The 17,830-nt window shown below is 39.6% G+C and overlaps 1 protein-coding gene across 1 annotated transcript; it reads right to left on the minus strand.

The window, feature by feature from the left end:
• Positions 1 to 7,174: 7,174 nt before the first annotated feature.
• TMEM200C (transmembrane protein 200C) lies at positions 7,175 to 13,183 on the minus strand. Its single transcript, XM_044066509.1, has 2 exons — positions 13,063 to 13,183; positions 7,175 to 9,493 (listed from the first exon to the last, which is right to left on the minus strand). The coding sequence occupies exon 2, from the start codon at positions 9,458 to 9,460 to the stop codon at positions 7,805 to 7,807; it is 1,656 nt and encodes a 551-aa protein (XP_043922444.1). The 5' UTR covers positions 9,461 to 9,493; positions 13,063 to 13,183; the 3' UTR covers positions 7,175 to 7,804.
• Positions 13,184 to 17,830: the final 4,647 nt, after the last annotated feature.

The following is a 17,830-nucleotide window of genomic DNA, read 5'->3' on the forward strand; positions in this document are numbered from 1 at the left end:
TGGCAGAGGGTTTGATTGTTTCCCGCCTTTAGCAGAATATGCACTTCCACGGAGAATTCTAGATGTAAGAAACTACTTGGGTTTATGTCTTGTACACTGACGTCTGCTGAGAGCACTCAGAACTTGACAAGGAATAATTAGTCATACATTTAAAAAATACAAAAATGTCATAAATATCTGTAGTCATATCAATACAAAATGTTCACATCACAAACCACTGAGCAAATTGTTTAATGAAAAAAAAATCTAGAAATGAAGTGCTGCTGACAGCATACAAGTGTAAAACTGTTAACAGCTCAGACAAATGTCACATGAAATGTGATGCAGTGATAGGTTACCTACTCAAAAAAAGCTGACATACTTTATGTAGCGGAACACATACTAATGTTAGAAGTCACAAATATTGCACTGAAAACAGCAAACCCTGGTCAGCCAAAGATAATTATGCCACATGTTTAGGAATTTGTGCTTAAAGATTGGCCTGTTAATACTGAGCAAAAACAGATACCTTACTATGACAGAAGGCTAGAGATGTGTGTATTGCGGGGTTGAGATTCAACATTCCTCCCCAAGGTTGTTATAGGTTACTAAAAATGCTGCATTAAACTTAGTTTCAAATATTCAGAATGTAAGACGGATTAAGGTCATTTATGCGGTGGCCTGGCATGGACTAGAATCTGAAAATGAACCCAAGATATGTATGTGTCAAAATAACAGTACATTGTTAATTAAGCTACTTTAACATCCACTGTGATGATCCAAGAGACCTGGGTCTGACTGCAAACAGACTATGAAATCTATTCCTAGGGAGATCATTTGGATAGCTGCTCATTCAATGTGGATAGATGTGCATTCATTATATTTATTCTTCTGAAGCTGACACAGTAAAGCTAAAAAAAATGTTGTCTGTGGTATTTCAAAAATGCTACTTCCTCACAATAGAAAATAGTTCTCTAGAAGTACAGTTTCAAACCTTTGGAAGAGAAAGAAAATTCATTGTGCATCGTCCTCTTCTCCGTTTCATGTTTCATGTAATGGTCAGCAGAGAGGGCTGCACAAACATTAAAGAAACAACATAAAGAAAGAAAATAAAAGGTGAAAGTGTTAAAACAAAACTGTCATAGGATCATAGGAAGTTACTAGGCTAATGGCCCTAGGGCCCTTACAAGCATAGCCAAGTTCTGCCCTTGTTTCTATGATCAGCACCTATTGTTCCTCTCCAAGAGAGACACAGGTGGAACTCCTGTGGTGAATTTACTGTTAGCCATCCAGTCATCCAGACTGAGTTTGAAGAGGGACAAACAGCCTCTGGGCTTTACACGAATTGAGAGTCTCTTCCACAAGTGTGCTATCCTCTGGGAGACAAATCGGGTTAAGGTCTTTAGAGTGAGTAAACCATTATCAGTTAGATTTGCGGACATACAGCATTACCAATAAAGCAGAGTCAGAGATTGCCTTATACACAAGACAGAGATCACCTCCAAGTAGTCTGTATGAAATGGAGTAAAGTGACAGTGATTTCAGCTGATCCACATAGGACAGATGCTGAAGACCTTGAATTCTCCTTGTGAGGAACCTTTGTGGTCTCTCCAATTGCTGCAGGTGCTTGGAATGGTACATACCAAAAGGGGCATTGTACTTAGTTACTGGCCTGATGAGGGAAGAGTACAGGAAGGGTATACCACAGTTCTCATTTAGTTATAAAATGACTTCTTATGTGACTACAGGTTTGGTTGAGGTAGGAATGCCTATGCCATGATGGCTGATAGCCACATTTCACTCATTCTTCCAGATCTGATAGTGAAAATAAAAAAAAGAGAGAGTGGACACAGAAATAGAAGAAATAGACTTTCGAAAGACGCCAAGTTTAGATTTTACACCTATGAATTTGCAAACAAGAACTGCATATCTGGGAAGTACAGTTAAGTGTTTAGGGCTGTTCAGTATCTTCTGCGTCTTATACATCAGTTACTTGTGGTGTATTGCAAATGATGTTGTTCAAATAAGAGTTAGAACCACAGAGCATGGAGAATTACATGAAGCCGATGACGATCTAGAATCATTGAGCATGGAGGATTCCAGGAAGCTGATGAAGATCTAGAATCACAGAGCATGGAGAATTCCATGAAGCCGATTATGATCTAGAATCACAGAGCATGGAGAATTCCATGAAGCCGATCACAATCTAGAATCACAGAGCATGGAGGATTCCATGAAGCCGATTATGATCTAGAATCACAGAGCATGGAGAATTCCATGAAGCCGATCACAATCTAGAATCACAGAGCGTGGAGGATTCCATGAAGCCGATGATCTAGAATCACAGAGCATGGAGGAGTCCATGAAGCTGATGAAGATCTAGAATCACAGAGCATGGAGGATTCCATGAAGCCAGTTATGATCTAGAATCACAGAGCATGGAGGAGTCCATGAAGCTGATGAAGATCTAGAATCACAGAGCATGGAGGAGTCCATGAAGCTGATGAAGATCTAGAATCACAGAGCATGGAGGATTCCATGAAGCCAATTACGATCTAGAATCACAGAGCATGGAGGAGTCTGTGAAGCTGATGAAGAGCTAGAATCACAGAGCATGGAGGAGTCTGTGAAGCTGATGAAGAGCTAGAATCACATAACACAGATGATTCCATGAAAGTGATGAAGAACTAAAATCACAGAGCAGGAGCAGTCGGTGAAGCTGATGATGATCTAGAATAACAGATCATGGAGGAGTCTATGAAGCTAATGAAGAAGTATAAGCTGCTGGAGCAGACGTCTCTGTGTGTATTTCACAAGAAACAGCTTACATACCTTTGCAGCTGCAGTTGAGGAATCTGTGTCTCCAGCTGTCATGAAGGAAGACAGACATTCCATGAAATTGGGAAATTTATCTGTTATCACCCTACTTACTCCAGTTAGCTTACCTTAAAGACTGTGTTTGACACCAGTGGAACCTTTTTAATGTGCAGTGCTTTCAGGGAGGGCCTAGTAATTTACCCAGGCCTTCCTAGTTCAAAAATGACACTGAAGATTTATATGATATCTAATGAAGTGTTGTTTATTAATACTGTATGGGTGAATGATGTATAATGTCTAAGCCTTGGAATGATTCCAGTTCTAAAATTATATAGGAACAGGTAATTTTTATCATAGAAAATCAAACCAGGGGGTGTAATATTGTGTGTATTCACACATTATGCAGGAAATTACATTGTTTGTAGGGGGGGGAGTTTAAAGATGAGGCATTTAAAATATTAAAATCTGACCTCACCAAAATATTTCAATTCATTTTCATTTTAGCTGAGTTATTTATAGGTTTATAGATTCATGGGTGTGCACTAGGCTAATGGCTCTGGAGTCTTTACAAACCTAGCCCATAAGATTAACCTGGCATCATGCCACCTGACCTTAGTTCCCAGTGTCTCTGTCGAGTAGAGCCACTGGAGTGATCCCCGGGGTGAACTTTCTATTACCCATCCACTCATCAAGACGTCTCTTGAAGAGGGCCAGTGAGGTGCTCTGCTTGACATGTATGGGAAGTTTATTTCAGAGCATGGGCAGTCTCTGGGTGAGCATGTTCTGTTGATTGTGGTAATGAGGTTGAGGTCTCTGGAGTGTGTGTAGTGTGGACCAATTGGGATTTCTCTAGATGTAGCATTTCTAACAGAGCTGGGTCAGACATGGCTTTGTAAGTCAAGCAGAGATCATCTCTAAGTGACAGAGAATAGTTGGAGTTTTTGAGTCTGTCCATGTAGGACATGTTTAATGCCTAGGATCCTCTTTGTGAGGTACTTCTGTGGCCTCTCCAGCTGTTGCAGGTGTCTAGTGAGGTACATGCCAAATGGGGCATTATACTCAATGACTGGCCTAATGAGGGAAGAGTAGAGGGAGACAATGACCTCTTTCTTCCTGGATGCAAGACCCTTGGTAATGAGATGTGCCACATAGAAGGACTTTCTGACCACAGTGGCAATGTGGTGGTCGAAGGAGAGGTTGCTGTCAACCTGCGTCCCCAGATCTTTTATAACACCTTCAGTGGTCAGTGGGCTCCCATTGATGTGGTAGTTAGTGGGAACTGAGTTTTTACCAAAGGGGATGACTATGCATTTTTTGGCATTAAGCTTAAGGCCATGGTTTCGACACCAGTCATTGGTCTCATTGAGGCCTTTCTGTAGGATGTCTGCATCACTTGGGGAGTTAATAATGGCTCCCAGCTTGCAGTCATCTGTGAACTTGGTCAGTCAGAGTCCCTTTGCATTGGCCTGGACTTCTGAGAAGTAGATGCCGAACAGGAGAGGACCCAGGACTGATCCCTGTGGGACACCACTGATGACTGGTCAGCAGTCTGACTTGGAGTTCCCTAATTTCACACTGTGTGTTTTATCTGTGAGCCAGTTTGCAACCCACCTAATGATATAGGGGTTGATGCCTAGTTTGGTGAGTTTATCAACAATTTCTGAGTGAGGAATGGTATCAAAGGCCTTGGCCAGATCGAGGTAGGCTGTATGCACTGCCTTACCTTCATTCACAGCCCGGGTGACTGACTCAAAGAAGTCAACCAGGTTGAGCAGGCATGATCTCCCTTTCACAATGCCAAACTGTGTGGGGTCCAGAGTTTGGATATTTCCTCTATCTTTCTTAATCAGGTCCATGATGGTGTGCTCCATGGCTTTACATATCAGACTCGTCAGGCTAATGGGGCGATAATTCCCAGGGACTGTAGTCACTCCCCCTTTATGGAGAGGGATGACTGTAACAGTGCACCATTCAGTAGGGACAAAGCCTAAGGTGAGGCTGTGACTGAACAGGACACACAGATGTGGTGCCAGTTTGCTTTGTAGTCCATGTAGAACACAGTCTGGGATATTATCGAGTCCCATGGAGGCTGTATTCTTGGCCTTGGACAATGCATCTTTAACCTGGGCTGTAGTAATGCTGGGTGCCTGGCATTCTCCCGGTATTGGAATTGATCCTTTAGGGGGAGAGAGGAGTAAAGTTGGCACTGAATCTGTCAGCCAGTATGTTGGCAATATCTGTTGGCTCAGTATAGGAGGTACCATTGTGCAGTAACTCATCTGGGTATTGCCGTGGAGGTTCTTGATATAACTATAAAAGGCTTTGTGATTGTTTTTAGTGTCTGCCGTAATTCTGCCTTCATAGCTGGCTTTAGAGGATTTGATGAGGGATCTTAACTTTTTGTTGAGGCTAATAAGGGAGTTTTTCCAGTCTTGGAACTTCATATTTTTCTGCAACAGTTTCTTCCTTCTGTTGTAGAGTTTATTAATGGCAAGGGACCACCAGATTGGCTTTCTTTTTTTGGAGGAAAGAGTCTTGGTTCTGTTAGGTATGGCTAGTTCCATGCATTTATGTACATGTTCGTACAGTGCATTGGTGTATGATTCGGCAGTCATGCAGCTATTTTCCATTGCCATGGGTGCCATGAAGTTAGCCACCTCTGTTTTTAGGAGTACAAAGTCACCTTTGGAGAAGTTTTTCAAAATGGTTACCTTTGCGGGGGGTATGGGTGAGATGTGGATTTCCATGCTGATTAGTTTATGGTCAGATCTGATGAGGGAGGGATTGACTATTGATGTAGAGCAATGGTCGCCCATGTTAGTAATAACCAGGTCAAGGATGTTGCTTCCTCTAATGGGGATCAGAATGAACTGGTCCAGGGCATTGGAACTGATGAATTCCAGGAAGCATTGGGCCAGTGTATTGGTGCTTGAGTAGTTTTCCCAGTTGATGGAGGGGTAGTTGAAGTCTCCAAGTATAAGAGTGTTGGGTTGGACCTTGATAGATTCCAGGGTGCTTAGGAACATGGAGTGAGAGTCTAGGGACATGGTTGGGGACCTATATCAGGTTATGACCTGGATCGCAGTCTTACCCAATGTTAGTTGTACCTGAAGTATCTTAGATGCATTATGCTGGCTACTAGTCTGCAGGTGTGCATATCCTTTATGAATATGGAGACACCACCGCCTTTGGAGCTTCAGTCCATGTTTCGGGGCAAAAAGGTGTGGAATGAGTTCTAGCCTGGTAGTGCAGGGGTGCTTTCTGCCGCTTTAAACCAGGTCTCCACTACAGCAAAATCAAAGTTGACTTAGCTTGTGCTTGCTATGGAGTTTGGATCAGTCACTAATGTAAAGTCATTAAAGCTGCTTGCTTCTATGTCAGGATAAACAAAAAAAGAGATTAACTATGCCCTCTTTAAGAACAATGCCAATTTGTCAAATATAGACAGAAAACTCTATTAACACTGGAGTTCCATTTTATCAAGTGTTCTATTGCTTATATTGAATAAATGTAATGTAATTACTAATTAACTGTAATTCTTTTATCTTGTATTAATGGATCAGATTCATGCAGCCTACTTTTATTTATGAACAACTATATGTAACTACTTCCCTTTCAGAAAGTTGATTTTGTCTCCTTTGTTTACTTTACTGCCTATTGTGTTTTTAACCAGGGAGGATGCTAAAAGGGGTCCCCTATAGCAGCCCAGCTAACCCAAATGGTACATAAATGTGTAACCTCCTACAGGGAGCAGCAATATTTACTTCCTAGTAACAGTTAAAGTTGTTCTTTACAACACGCAACTACAAATCTGAAAACCTGTGCTTGTATACTAAAGATAATAGTTAATATTCTGCAACTGAAAATACTTAAATTTGTTATGTTTCCAGAACATACACAGAAAGAAATGTTAGCTTAAAATGATTTTAGTAGTTAAACAATTTCCTCTGCTTCTTTTTAAAGCATTTTCATCTCTAAACCTTCTAAATAGGAATAATTCAAGGTTCTTTCAAATGATTTGACAGGAAAACTATAATAAGATGATCCCAGCTACATACAACAAACCAAATCACAGTCTCTTGACAGAACACCTCTGACGTCAGAAGTCAAAAAGTGCTTGAAAAAAGTGTGTGTGTGTGTGTGTGTGTGTGTGTGTGTGTGTGTGTGTGTGTGTGTGTGTGTGTGTGTGTGTGTGTGTGTGTGTGTGTGTGTGCATACGCATATGTGTATGTATTACTCATACACATACACACAGACTCACACTATGAATGCAGCAGTCTACAATATGAAAATGCAGTGTGCCAAAAAACATCATAGTCAATGAAAGGCATAGATATCTCCAGAGGCAACAAGCATTGAATATATGATCATTTAAATACTTGTTAATTTTTTAGGATGTTTATTATGTGCTCATATTTTCAACAGCAAATGTGTAGCTATGTACTCTATTCTGCTGTAATCTTAATTAAATGAATAATTACATTTACACTGTCTGACACACAGTTTATCCAGCCTTCAGAATTAAAGTTACTAAAGGTATGAATAGACTGCAGCTTTTAATACTTTTTAAACAAAGTCAGCATCCCAAGGAGCTCTACGATGCCTAAAATTCATCAAGTGGAACTATGAGAATTCAATCCTTATGCAACAGTAAAAAAAAAGCAACGGCTATATACTGGGGAGGGTATATTTGGTGCAAATAAATATTGCCGATACAGTCAAAGATCAGAAACGACTGTTGAGCAGACACAGCCATAGCCCTAAAAATGATATGTTTGAGAAATTAAAATTAGGGTGGAGTGTTGCTATTTTGCAACTTCAGATTGTATGCTTCATACAGGGCATAACATAGACACGTATTCTGAAATCTAGTTTGTCAGTAACCCCTTGCAGAAGGTAGACAATCCATTAATTTAAAACAGTTGTATATGGACTTCTTCAGAGTTTCCAACAGCCCAGTATACTATTAAGGAAAGAAAGCTAAATACGGAAAGGAACCTTCAGAGCTTCAGATATCACTGCTTTCTAAATCACTGTCACACATTTGTATAGATGTATGAGAATGTGAAATCATAACCAGTTTTTCTTTGTTTGTATACTGCCTCTGAATTATTTTCTGATTTTTAGAAACTGTCTCTTCTTCAGTGTTTTCAATGCTTGAATTCTGATTTGAAACCACGGGACAGTCCTCGGGTACACAATCTGAAAGGTCTGATGAATCAAATGAGTTGTCTTCCATTCCTAGGTTAAGGTAGCCCTTATTATCTGAAGACTCCAAGGCAGAGGAACAATGATCTTTTGTTACATCCTGCATTTCCAAAGGGGACGGACAATCATTTTGATTCACTGCATTGGAACCCGAAGTGGGAGCACAAACAGAATGATCTATGCACGTACCTGGAGCACGTGACGTTGGAAAACCTACCTGTTGATGGCAGTCCTGCTCATGGCAATTTTGCTTTTTTGATGGGCAGTCACTGCCCTGATTACTTAAACAAGTTTCTTTTTTAATGGAATCATTAACATTTGTACTCCCCCCTTCATTTGGATCATCTCTTTCTTCTTCTTCATATTTGTTGCCCTTGAGATCACAGTCCGCATCAGAATCATCCACCACTGATGGATTTACATTGATAGACGAGTCTGTGATTTCTATGGCACTGTCTTCATTCTGTCTACCGCTGCCTTCATCTAGAAGACAGTTGTTTAATTTTATGACTGGCAGTGTAAAAGCAGAGATGGAAGATGTAACTATGGACTTGGTTTCACATTTCTGGAGCATGGAATCCTTGCCATTCGCTGTATACCGCTCTCTGTAAATACTATAGACTGTATCTGCCAAAGTCTTTTTGTCCTTTGGAGCATTAGGTAACTGTGTTACAGATCCATGACGAATGGCAGCTTTTGTTTCGCTCTGCTCAGGTGACTGTTTTACAGGGCCTTCTAGAGGTGACTGCAAAGAGCTTTTGGCCAATACTGCAGCACTGAAAGAGTCTGAAGGTTTTATATTGCTAGACTGTACATAGTTAACAAAACCATTTATTGGAGTGTTGTTATCTTTGGTCCTCAAACTGTGAATATCTATTACAGTGGAATAAATGTCTCTTAAGTTAATTATTTTTGTCTTTTTGTCTCTGTTTTCATGGAGTACCGCATTAGCACAGATAAAAAGGAATATCCCAATACCCATGATCAAAGGTCCAAATACTTTGAGCTTGTCAGAATGCAAGTATCTGGAAAGTATTTCTGTCCAAAACCCAACAGGAGAAGCCTCTGAATTAGTGACATTTGTGCGGCTGCCATTTGATACTTCAAAACCAGCTTGATAAGTGATCTGGTTAACCTTGGACCAATTTCTAGATGAAAATAAACTAGTCTCATGAAGGGTCTTTGGAGACTTGTTGGAAGGCCTGTCTTCGAACATCTGGTGTTTTTTAGGCCAGTAACCCATGACTGCCATTCCAATCCCCACAAGAAGAACAAAAATACCAAAGACTGCAATAAGTCCAGAAACAGAGCACACCTTCACTTTGCCCTTTACCACTACCACATCATTCTTCCGTTTCTTTTTGACCTTCTGTTTGCGAGCATTAACACGATTTCTGGAGCGGAAGGAATCTTGCTTCCTGGCTGAAATTCTCAGAAGGCCTCCTGTAGCAATCATGGTAGGCCCTACACTGCAGATTATCTATTCTTCCTACAGGGCAGAAAGCAGAATTAAAACAATTACGCAACAGCAACAATTGCTTAAGCAGAATATCTGGTATTCAAACATCTATATTTTAATAAACATTAAACATGTACTATACATAAAACTAACAAAAATGTCCTAACTCTCCAGCAGAAGTCCCCAGCTTGTTTTTGAAACACACAATGCTGCTTACATAAGAGTTATTGCTATGGATGCAATATCTTGACTTTTTATAGAATTTCTTTGCAATGCATACTGTTCAGACACAAACTACAGTCATCTGGCATTTATACGTACAGCAAGAAAATAGTCTTGGGTAAGGAAACAAAATCAGAGTTTTATTCTGAAACTGGATAAAATAATTCATAAACCTTTTGTAGCTAGAGAAATAGAAATGCACTAATATGATTGGGTGTCCTCAGAATGATCTGATCACATACAGCATTTATTACTATTAAATATCTATAAAAGAGCTGTACTGTCCTTATGCACTGTCACTTCCTTGACACATGCTTATGAGAGTGTTGGCACTCTTATCAAAATAAATTACAGAACCTCTGGCTAGATCATCTTTAACTAAGTAGAGACTAATATTTCTAGTAAAATATATAGAACAGACGTTTATAAATTCAGCACAGATTATTACAAAACAAAGATCCAAAGGAAGAGTAACCCATAAATTGCAACATTATTCAAGAAAAAAGATGCAGAAATCTAATTTACAAAACATACCAGTTGTCTTGCAAACTATACTGCAATATAATATAATATTACAAACGGATAACATTGTTAATACACCTGAAAGGAATGTGAAAGGGACAACTAATGTTAAACATTGTTTACTAACAGGCTTCTGCTTATTTTCCACTATTATTTCCACCATTCAATAATATATTTTAGGATTGCACCTTTTAATGTCTTTTCCTTATAAAGGACATTTCATTACATGCCAATACAGACAGCAAACTGTGAACATTTGCTTTAGCTTAAGAAGACAAAATGTGTGATATACTTATATATATATATATATATATATATATATATATATATATATATATATATATATATATATATATATATATATATCCTGTGAGTAAGTGTGTGTGTGTGTGTGTGTGTGTGTGTGTGTGTGTGTGTGTGTGTGTGTGTGTGTGTGCGCATGTGTTCCAAAATTACAATAGACTTGCCATTGTCCTGTCTCCTTAAAGTATTAGTTGTATGTAGCATTACCACCCATTCACAGCCAACACATAGTCAATACACTTTACTGTCAGACTTTGAGTTTTCAGATGTAGATTGCAAAATCAGAAAAGTATATATGCAGTGCTTATCCTGGCTGATTTGTAAAGTTAAAAAGGAGGTTAAACATCCAATACAACACGTTTGCAATGTGTGTGTCCAGTTCCCGGAACTATTACTGAAGGTGTTCCACAATTGTCCATGCCTAAATGTTTTTTTTTTCTTCATTTTCAGATTTGATGTGTTAAGTGTAAGTGTTGTCAACTATGAGGCAAAGCACATCAGACACTGCATAACATGACATAAATATGCATTTAGGGACAAAGTCAACTTCATCAAGAGAAAGAAACTACATTCCTTACTTATTTACTTGGCAAAGCAAAAAAATATAACACTGTGGTCTTCACAATATGAAACATTAGCTGGTAAGTGACTTGTGTTTATAACCAAATGAGATACAACAAAGTACTGTATTATATATATATATATATATATATATATATATATATATATATATATATATATATATATATATATATATATATATATATATATATATATATATATATACACACACATTTATTTTTCTTAAATTCTGATAATTTATTAAATTGTTCCCAGCCCTGCAAACAGTTTGACAAATGCATGTATGCTATTCTGCATTCTTTAAATACTGAAAACCCTAATGACCTTCCTATTTCAAAGCAAATTACTCTCCAGAACTGCAGCAAATCCTAAGGGTTTTGTTCCACAAAACATGGCATAAAGCACTGTTTGCTGGATATGGCAGAAAACAGTACAGAAATGATAACTACGGTTCTTTGAGAAACAGTCATTTCCTTTCAATAATCACATGTTTAGCCACAGCCACATCATTAGAATGGAAAACGGACGTGTTTATCCACATTCTGATTATGATGTGGTTAATAGATGCCATATCTGTTCTGGGCTATTTTATCATTATTAGGGTTAGCAAACGTCACAGATGATGGACAAAATAGATGCTTATATAGTTTATGAAGTGACATTATTTCTATCTGATTTTCTATTCAACGTTCAGGAGGCCCAAGCAGCTACAAAGAGGTAGAGAGACACCAAGGCACCACGGATAACTGGGGCTCTTTGGTTTAGTGGCACAAATTCAGTGCCATGTTTTGTTTCCCAGTCTGCATGTACAAAATAGCCTCTAGCCGCAGCAGGTTAAGAAGATGCAAGGAGAGTATGAAATAATGGGATGGCTGCATTTCCATTTCATCCAAACAGTTCGTAAATGAATTATTTTTAGATGAATAGTCATTTCTGACCAATTGCCTTGGGAAACCACCATAACAACAGGCCATCATAAAATGTGGAACTCCTGTTGCCCAGCTTATTTCAAAACAAAGAAAAATGCATAACAGAATTTCATATTTCAAGGGTACATTCGATTGTTCAAACACTTCACTACCTAAACCCTAAACATACATCTTTTTCGTAACCGAGTGGAGACGGTCAGGGGAATATAACTCAGGTAGTTTTAAGGACAAAGAGAGTTCTGTAATGACCTCTGTCTTAGTTCACAAATACGCACAAAAATATGTTGGAAGAATGCAGACAATATTCACTAATGCTTATACAGCGTGTGAATGCATTAGTCTACCTCCGCAGCTCATGTACAAATCTCTCACTAAATGGCAGATTACGCACATCATCTATACCTATAGTTAAGTTGTCAGTAGATCCCACTTCAAGTTATAAACTTCAGTTCCGTGTATACTTTAAAACATTATGCATGACTGCCAAGGTTTCGTGTTTTATTGACTTTATCCATCTATTAACCGGGTATGCCCACTGGGCACAAGTGTCCCTTTTCAGTGACAAACGCGGAGCACTGTCGGGTTAATCACAGAGAAAGCAAGTGGAGGTAAACGCGTTAAACTCTATCTTGAGTTCAGGAGGCAACTTGTTATCAGTTCAGAGCTGTAATCCTCTGCACCAAATACCAGATAGGCTGCTTCGTTAAAGGGTATCTTGGTGCATGAGTGGTAAAGGGTCTTAATGATTCAACATGCACTGCTGAGACAGACATACACAGAAACACTTAAAGGAGCTGTTAGTGCTTGACTCTAAAGCACAAAGGTGTTTCAGATGAGGAAACACACGGGGAAACAGCGCACAGAAAAATGTGCAACACTGCCAGAGCAACTTAGTACTTTTAAAGAAGTGATAACGGATGATATTTTTTCATTGTAGACTGTGAACTATGCAGCGTTTTTCCCTAACTGTAAACAAAGGATACCCTTTCTCTTAGCTGTCAAAATGGCAGTGAGCATTGCTAAGTTCTGACATCCACTTACCCAGTGAGGAGCCTTCGTGCTGTCCAGGCTGAATGGAAGGCCCCACCAAATCAGCCGGCCTTGGTAACCTCTGGAAAAAAACTTTCCTAACCAGGTGGATAACATGTCACTGCAGTGTTGTTCAGGCTTGCCTGGTAACAAGAAAGGCCCGGGCAGCAATCCCAGCTCAGCGCATCCCTGTGGAGATGAGACACCGATGTGCTTCTGACCTGCTACAGGTGGTAACACCAAAGCTGTTAGGATTGTTGTCAGAAGCAGAAAAAGTCAATCCCAAATGCAGCTCCAGTTCTAATCGCCAGCCCTTTGCCTTCAAGCAGCACCCACCACCGCTGCCACCACAACAGCTGCTGCTGCCCCGCATTCCCGCGCTTTTCACCTCCTCCGTTGCCCGGCACCTCGCCCTCTCCTTCCTGCGGTACCCTGCCTGCAAGTGCTGCTCGATGTGTCCAGGGAATGCAAAGACTGGGACGTGGCTAATTGCTTCTGTCACTGAGGTCTGTGGTCCTGGGGCGCCTGGCGTGAGTATGTGCAAAGCTCTGAATGGAGCTGAGGCTGGCTGGCTCCATCCCCGGCTGTCACTGACAGGAGGAGCTGCTGCTCCCGGCACACTCACCGGCGTTGCTATGATACGACTCCGCTGACAGCTTCAAAGTGCTGCAGGATGTGAATAATTGCCTATTTAACGCTCTCCATTTTAGTAACGAGCGTCCCCCTTAAAGTATCTGCCGTAACGCGAATCCAGCATAAAAGTATTGCATACTTTAAAGCACTTTAAGGCTAAACAAGCCAGTCTTAACAAAAACTGGTGTGTGTGTGTTGGGGGGGGGGGTCTTACCATTTCAACACAACCTCAACAGAATCCCAGGGTGGCTGTGCAAACAGACTAGACAATAGGAAAAAAATATGAAATAGTGCATTGTTTAACGTAACAAATGGCGCATCAGTTCACATTCGAGTGTGTAGCTAAACAACCGGTGCACCATCACACACATCAGTTCACATATTCATCTCTTGGTGCAACATCTTTGGACTCCAGCTGGTTTCTGTGAGGCAGCAGTGCAGAATGCGCGCATTGTTACATTGTTACTATATGTAACACTGAAGCCTTCTGCAGGAATCAGATTATGCATGCTTTAGACATTTGTAAACAAGCAGAAAACACACTGCACCTTTTCACCTACGTCTTAGCAGAAGACCTCCCTGCTATTTCTCTGTTCTCATCATTCGTTTTTAGTCTGTCAGGGTGAAATGCTTAAATACTCACAACAAAGGAAATAAAAAGTAATACAAGCAGCGTGTACAACACTCGGTGCATTTCAGCGTTTATTGTTATGTTCCACATTTCCACGCCACATTTTAGGGCCACAGTGTGCCCACAGCCTGATTGCTGCATTTATAGCAGTGCAATTGTGTTATGTTTTAGTGACAGATAATATGACTTGGGAAAGCACCGTTGTTCCGTGTGAGTAATTAAAGATTTACCCCTCTAATTAATGAGCACATTTACAATTAAAATATGTTTGTATTTATTCTGATATTAGCAATTTGTTTTATAGTGCCCGGCTCGGGTGTTCATTTCTTTCTGTATCAGACTTCTTTTATCGTTCAAATCAGTCTTTGGGAGGGCTGATTATCACTCTTATGCATTGCTCTAGTTCCTAAACCCTCATGTGACATTGGTGCAGACCTGCCTTATAGTTTCAGGATATGCTTCCTCTAAATCAGTAAACAAATGTAAAGAATTATGTTGATTTAACAGCATACATTCATAGCTATCTTAATAATATTAATACAATACAGTCAAACACATTCACACTGAGAATACAGGACTTTTTTTCAGTAAGAGTGTTTACTTGGTGCTTTCTATACCACTGATAATTGTAATCTTTTGCAAATATAACCAACAATATTACTGTTAAGGTACAGACAAAAGGCAGTCTCATTCATCCCTTTGGTGTTTTATTTTGCACAAAAGTAAAGGCAACTGCACCTATCCAAAGAATAAGGGGAAGTTCCCCGGTGCCCTGAGCAAATTTCCTCCTAGTAGCAGTATAAATACCCCCCTCAGTCTCCCCTGAAAATAGGTCACTACCATAGTGGGACTAACCCAGTCAATGAAAGATAAATACAATTAAAATAAATGCATAAATAAAAGTAGTGCCCCCAGACATTTAAAAGAAGAAACAGTGGCACCCCAAACTATCATAAACAAGTTTAAATCCATTAGGTGCACATGATAACCATGAGATCAACCTTTCCACATGGAATTGCAGAATCAGAGTAAGTGGATAACTCAGATCATCTGGGAGATCTGCTCGTATACTCTTTTGTTCAATAACTTTTCTTTTCCTTGTTGCATCTTTCGGCTTTTCCCGGTTAGGAGTCGCCACAGCGGAACTCCAGTCCGCTAAGAACTTGGTTATATTCAACTGGACGTATAAGAGAATTTAAGTACCTTTATCTGCACTTTTTAAAAAAAAAAAAAAAAAATACAGTATTTAATTTGATTTAAACTGTGTATGAAGGAGTGTTGAAGGCATATTTAACTGAAGTTATTCTGCTCTCCAGCAACTTGAACTGAAGCTAGTGTTGGCTGAATTTTGTTATTTGCTAGTAATTACAGGTGTGGGGGTAGCCACATTCTTTGATTTCCTGTCCTTGCATATTTAAACTGGTGCATGTGAAATAATTCCTGCTTTAAAACCTCAGCTTGGCAAGATAAGAACTTGGTTATATTCAACTGGACGTACAAGAGAATTTAAGTACCTTTATCTGCACTTTAAAAAAAAAAAAAAAAAAAAAAATACAGTATTTAATTTGATTTAAACTGTGTATGAAGGAGTGTTGAAGGCATATTTAACTGAAGTTATTCTGCTCTCCAGTAACTTGAACTGAAGCTAGTGTTGGCTGAATTTTGTTATTTGCTAGTAATTACATGTGTGGGGGTAGCCACATTCTTTGATTTCCTGTCCTTGCATATTTAAACTGGTGCATTGTGAAATAATTCCTGCTTTAAAACCTCAGCTTGGCAAGCTAAGAACTTGGTTATTTTCAACTGGACGTACAAGAGAATTTAAGTACCTTTATCTGCACTTTTTAAAAAAAAAAAAATACAGTATTTAATTTGATTTAAACTGTGTATGAAGGAGTGTTGAAGGCATATTTAACTGAAGTTATTCTGCTCTTAGTGGCATTGAAACTGCCCGCCCCTCAGCCTGCCTCTGGGCCCATCTCATTTGCTCACTCAACTGAGTGCAGTGAGATCATATTCTGATTTCAGGCACTCCTACTGTGTACAAAGAGAGCATCTGGGAAATTGAAAAAAAAAAAAAAAATTAAGCTTATTTCCTGCCTTTCTTGTTAAGTGGTACAGACTATTTGTAGGCTTCTGAGCCCCCAAGCCCTTCTGTGTTTGAGGGAAGCCTTCTAGCTTTTTTTTTTTTCCTTATAACTAGCCAGTTTTCTAGTTTCAGCACTCAAATCTGTTTCTTTGATCTCAGCACTTGTTCAGGAAAAAAAAAATTTCATCTGCTTTTACTGTACTTGTGTTTCTACCTACTTCTTTTTACTTTTGCATCATCTTAAAATACTCAATTGTATTTATTACTGCTTGGTGTAACTCATTCTAAGCCTTTTGGTTTAAACACTTGGGCTTCAGACCAGTTAGTTGTTTTGCACTGAGAGGGTTTGTGGTCTGCACTGTTGTGGCAGAACAGGTAGCTTACATCCTTCTAGGTTGAGAACTGCTGATTGAGGGCTCAGTGTCTGTTATTCTAAAAGTTTATTAATTCTGGTTTAAGCACTTGGGCTTTCAAGCCAGTTATTTTACATTAAGAGGGTTCGTGGTCTGCACTCTTGTGGGAGGAGAGGCTGGACTCTGCCCTTCTAAGCTGGGAATTTCTGGTTAAAGGCTTATAGTGCATGCATATCTGAACTGTTTCTTACTGAAGTTGGTGCGCCTTGTTTGCTGTGGCATAGACTGGATTCGGGCCTGCTGGATCTAGCTTTGTTTGTGTAACTTGAGCACTAATCCAGACATTCTCTAAAGTATTCAATGGTATTTATTACTGCTTGGTTGTAACTTGATTAAAGTGTAGCTATCATTCAAGTCTTTTGGATTAAGCACTTGGGCTTCAGACCAGTTGTTTTACATTAGGAAGGTTTGTGGCAAGCACTGTGGTGGCAGGACAGGTAGCTTTCATCCTTCTAAGTTGGGAACTGCTGATTGAGAGCCCAGTGTCCAAGTGTATTAGTTCTGGTTTAGGCACTTGGGCTTCAGGCCAGTTATTTTACATTAAGAAGGTTCGTGGTCTGCACTCTTGTGGGAGAAGAGGCTGGACTCTGCCCTTCTGAGCTGGGAATTTCTGGTTAGAGGTTTATAGTGCCTGAATATTTGAACTGTATCTTACTGAAATTGGTACACCTTGATTGCTCTAGCATAGACTAGATCCAGGCCTGCTGAATCTAGCTTTGTTTATATGCTTGTTGTTTGTTTGCTTGTTATTTCCTGGAAGCTAATTCCACCTAATACGCAACTTCTCAGCGCTTCTGTGGATCACTAGTGATATCTGCATTGCTTACTGTACTTATTTCCTTGTTTCACTTGAAAGAAAGTTACTGTTTGTCGTTTTGCATTTAGTTACTTGTAACACATTGCACTCAAGTTACCTGGCACTTGCTCACTAAAGCAATTATATAAGTCAGCACTAAAAATTAAAAGCACTACACCCTCACTCCCCATTGGCCCTTGTTTTCAATTAAGGATTTC

This window comes from Protopterus annectens, chromosome 3.part1 (genome assembly GCF_019279795.1).
Source record: "Protopterus annectens isolate FY-2018-M chromosome 3.part1, PAN1.0, whole genome shotgun sequence".
In the NCBI taxonomy this organism is placed as follows: Eukaryota; Metazoa; Chordata; order Ceratodontiformes; family Protopteridae; genus Protopterus; species Protopterus annectens.

Coding starts and splice junctions, on each gene's coding strand:
- TMEM200C (XM_044066509.1), bottom strand. CDS start 9,460: ATGATTGCTACAGGAGGCCTTCTGAGAATTTCAGCCAGGAAGCAAGAT.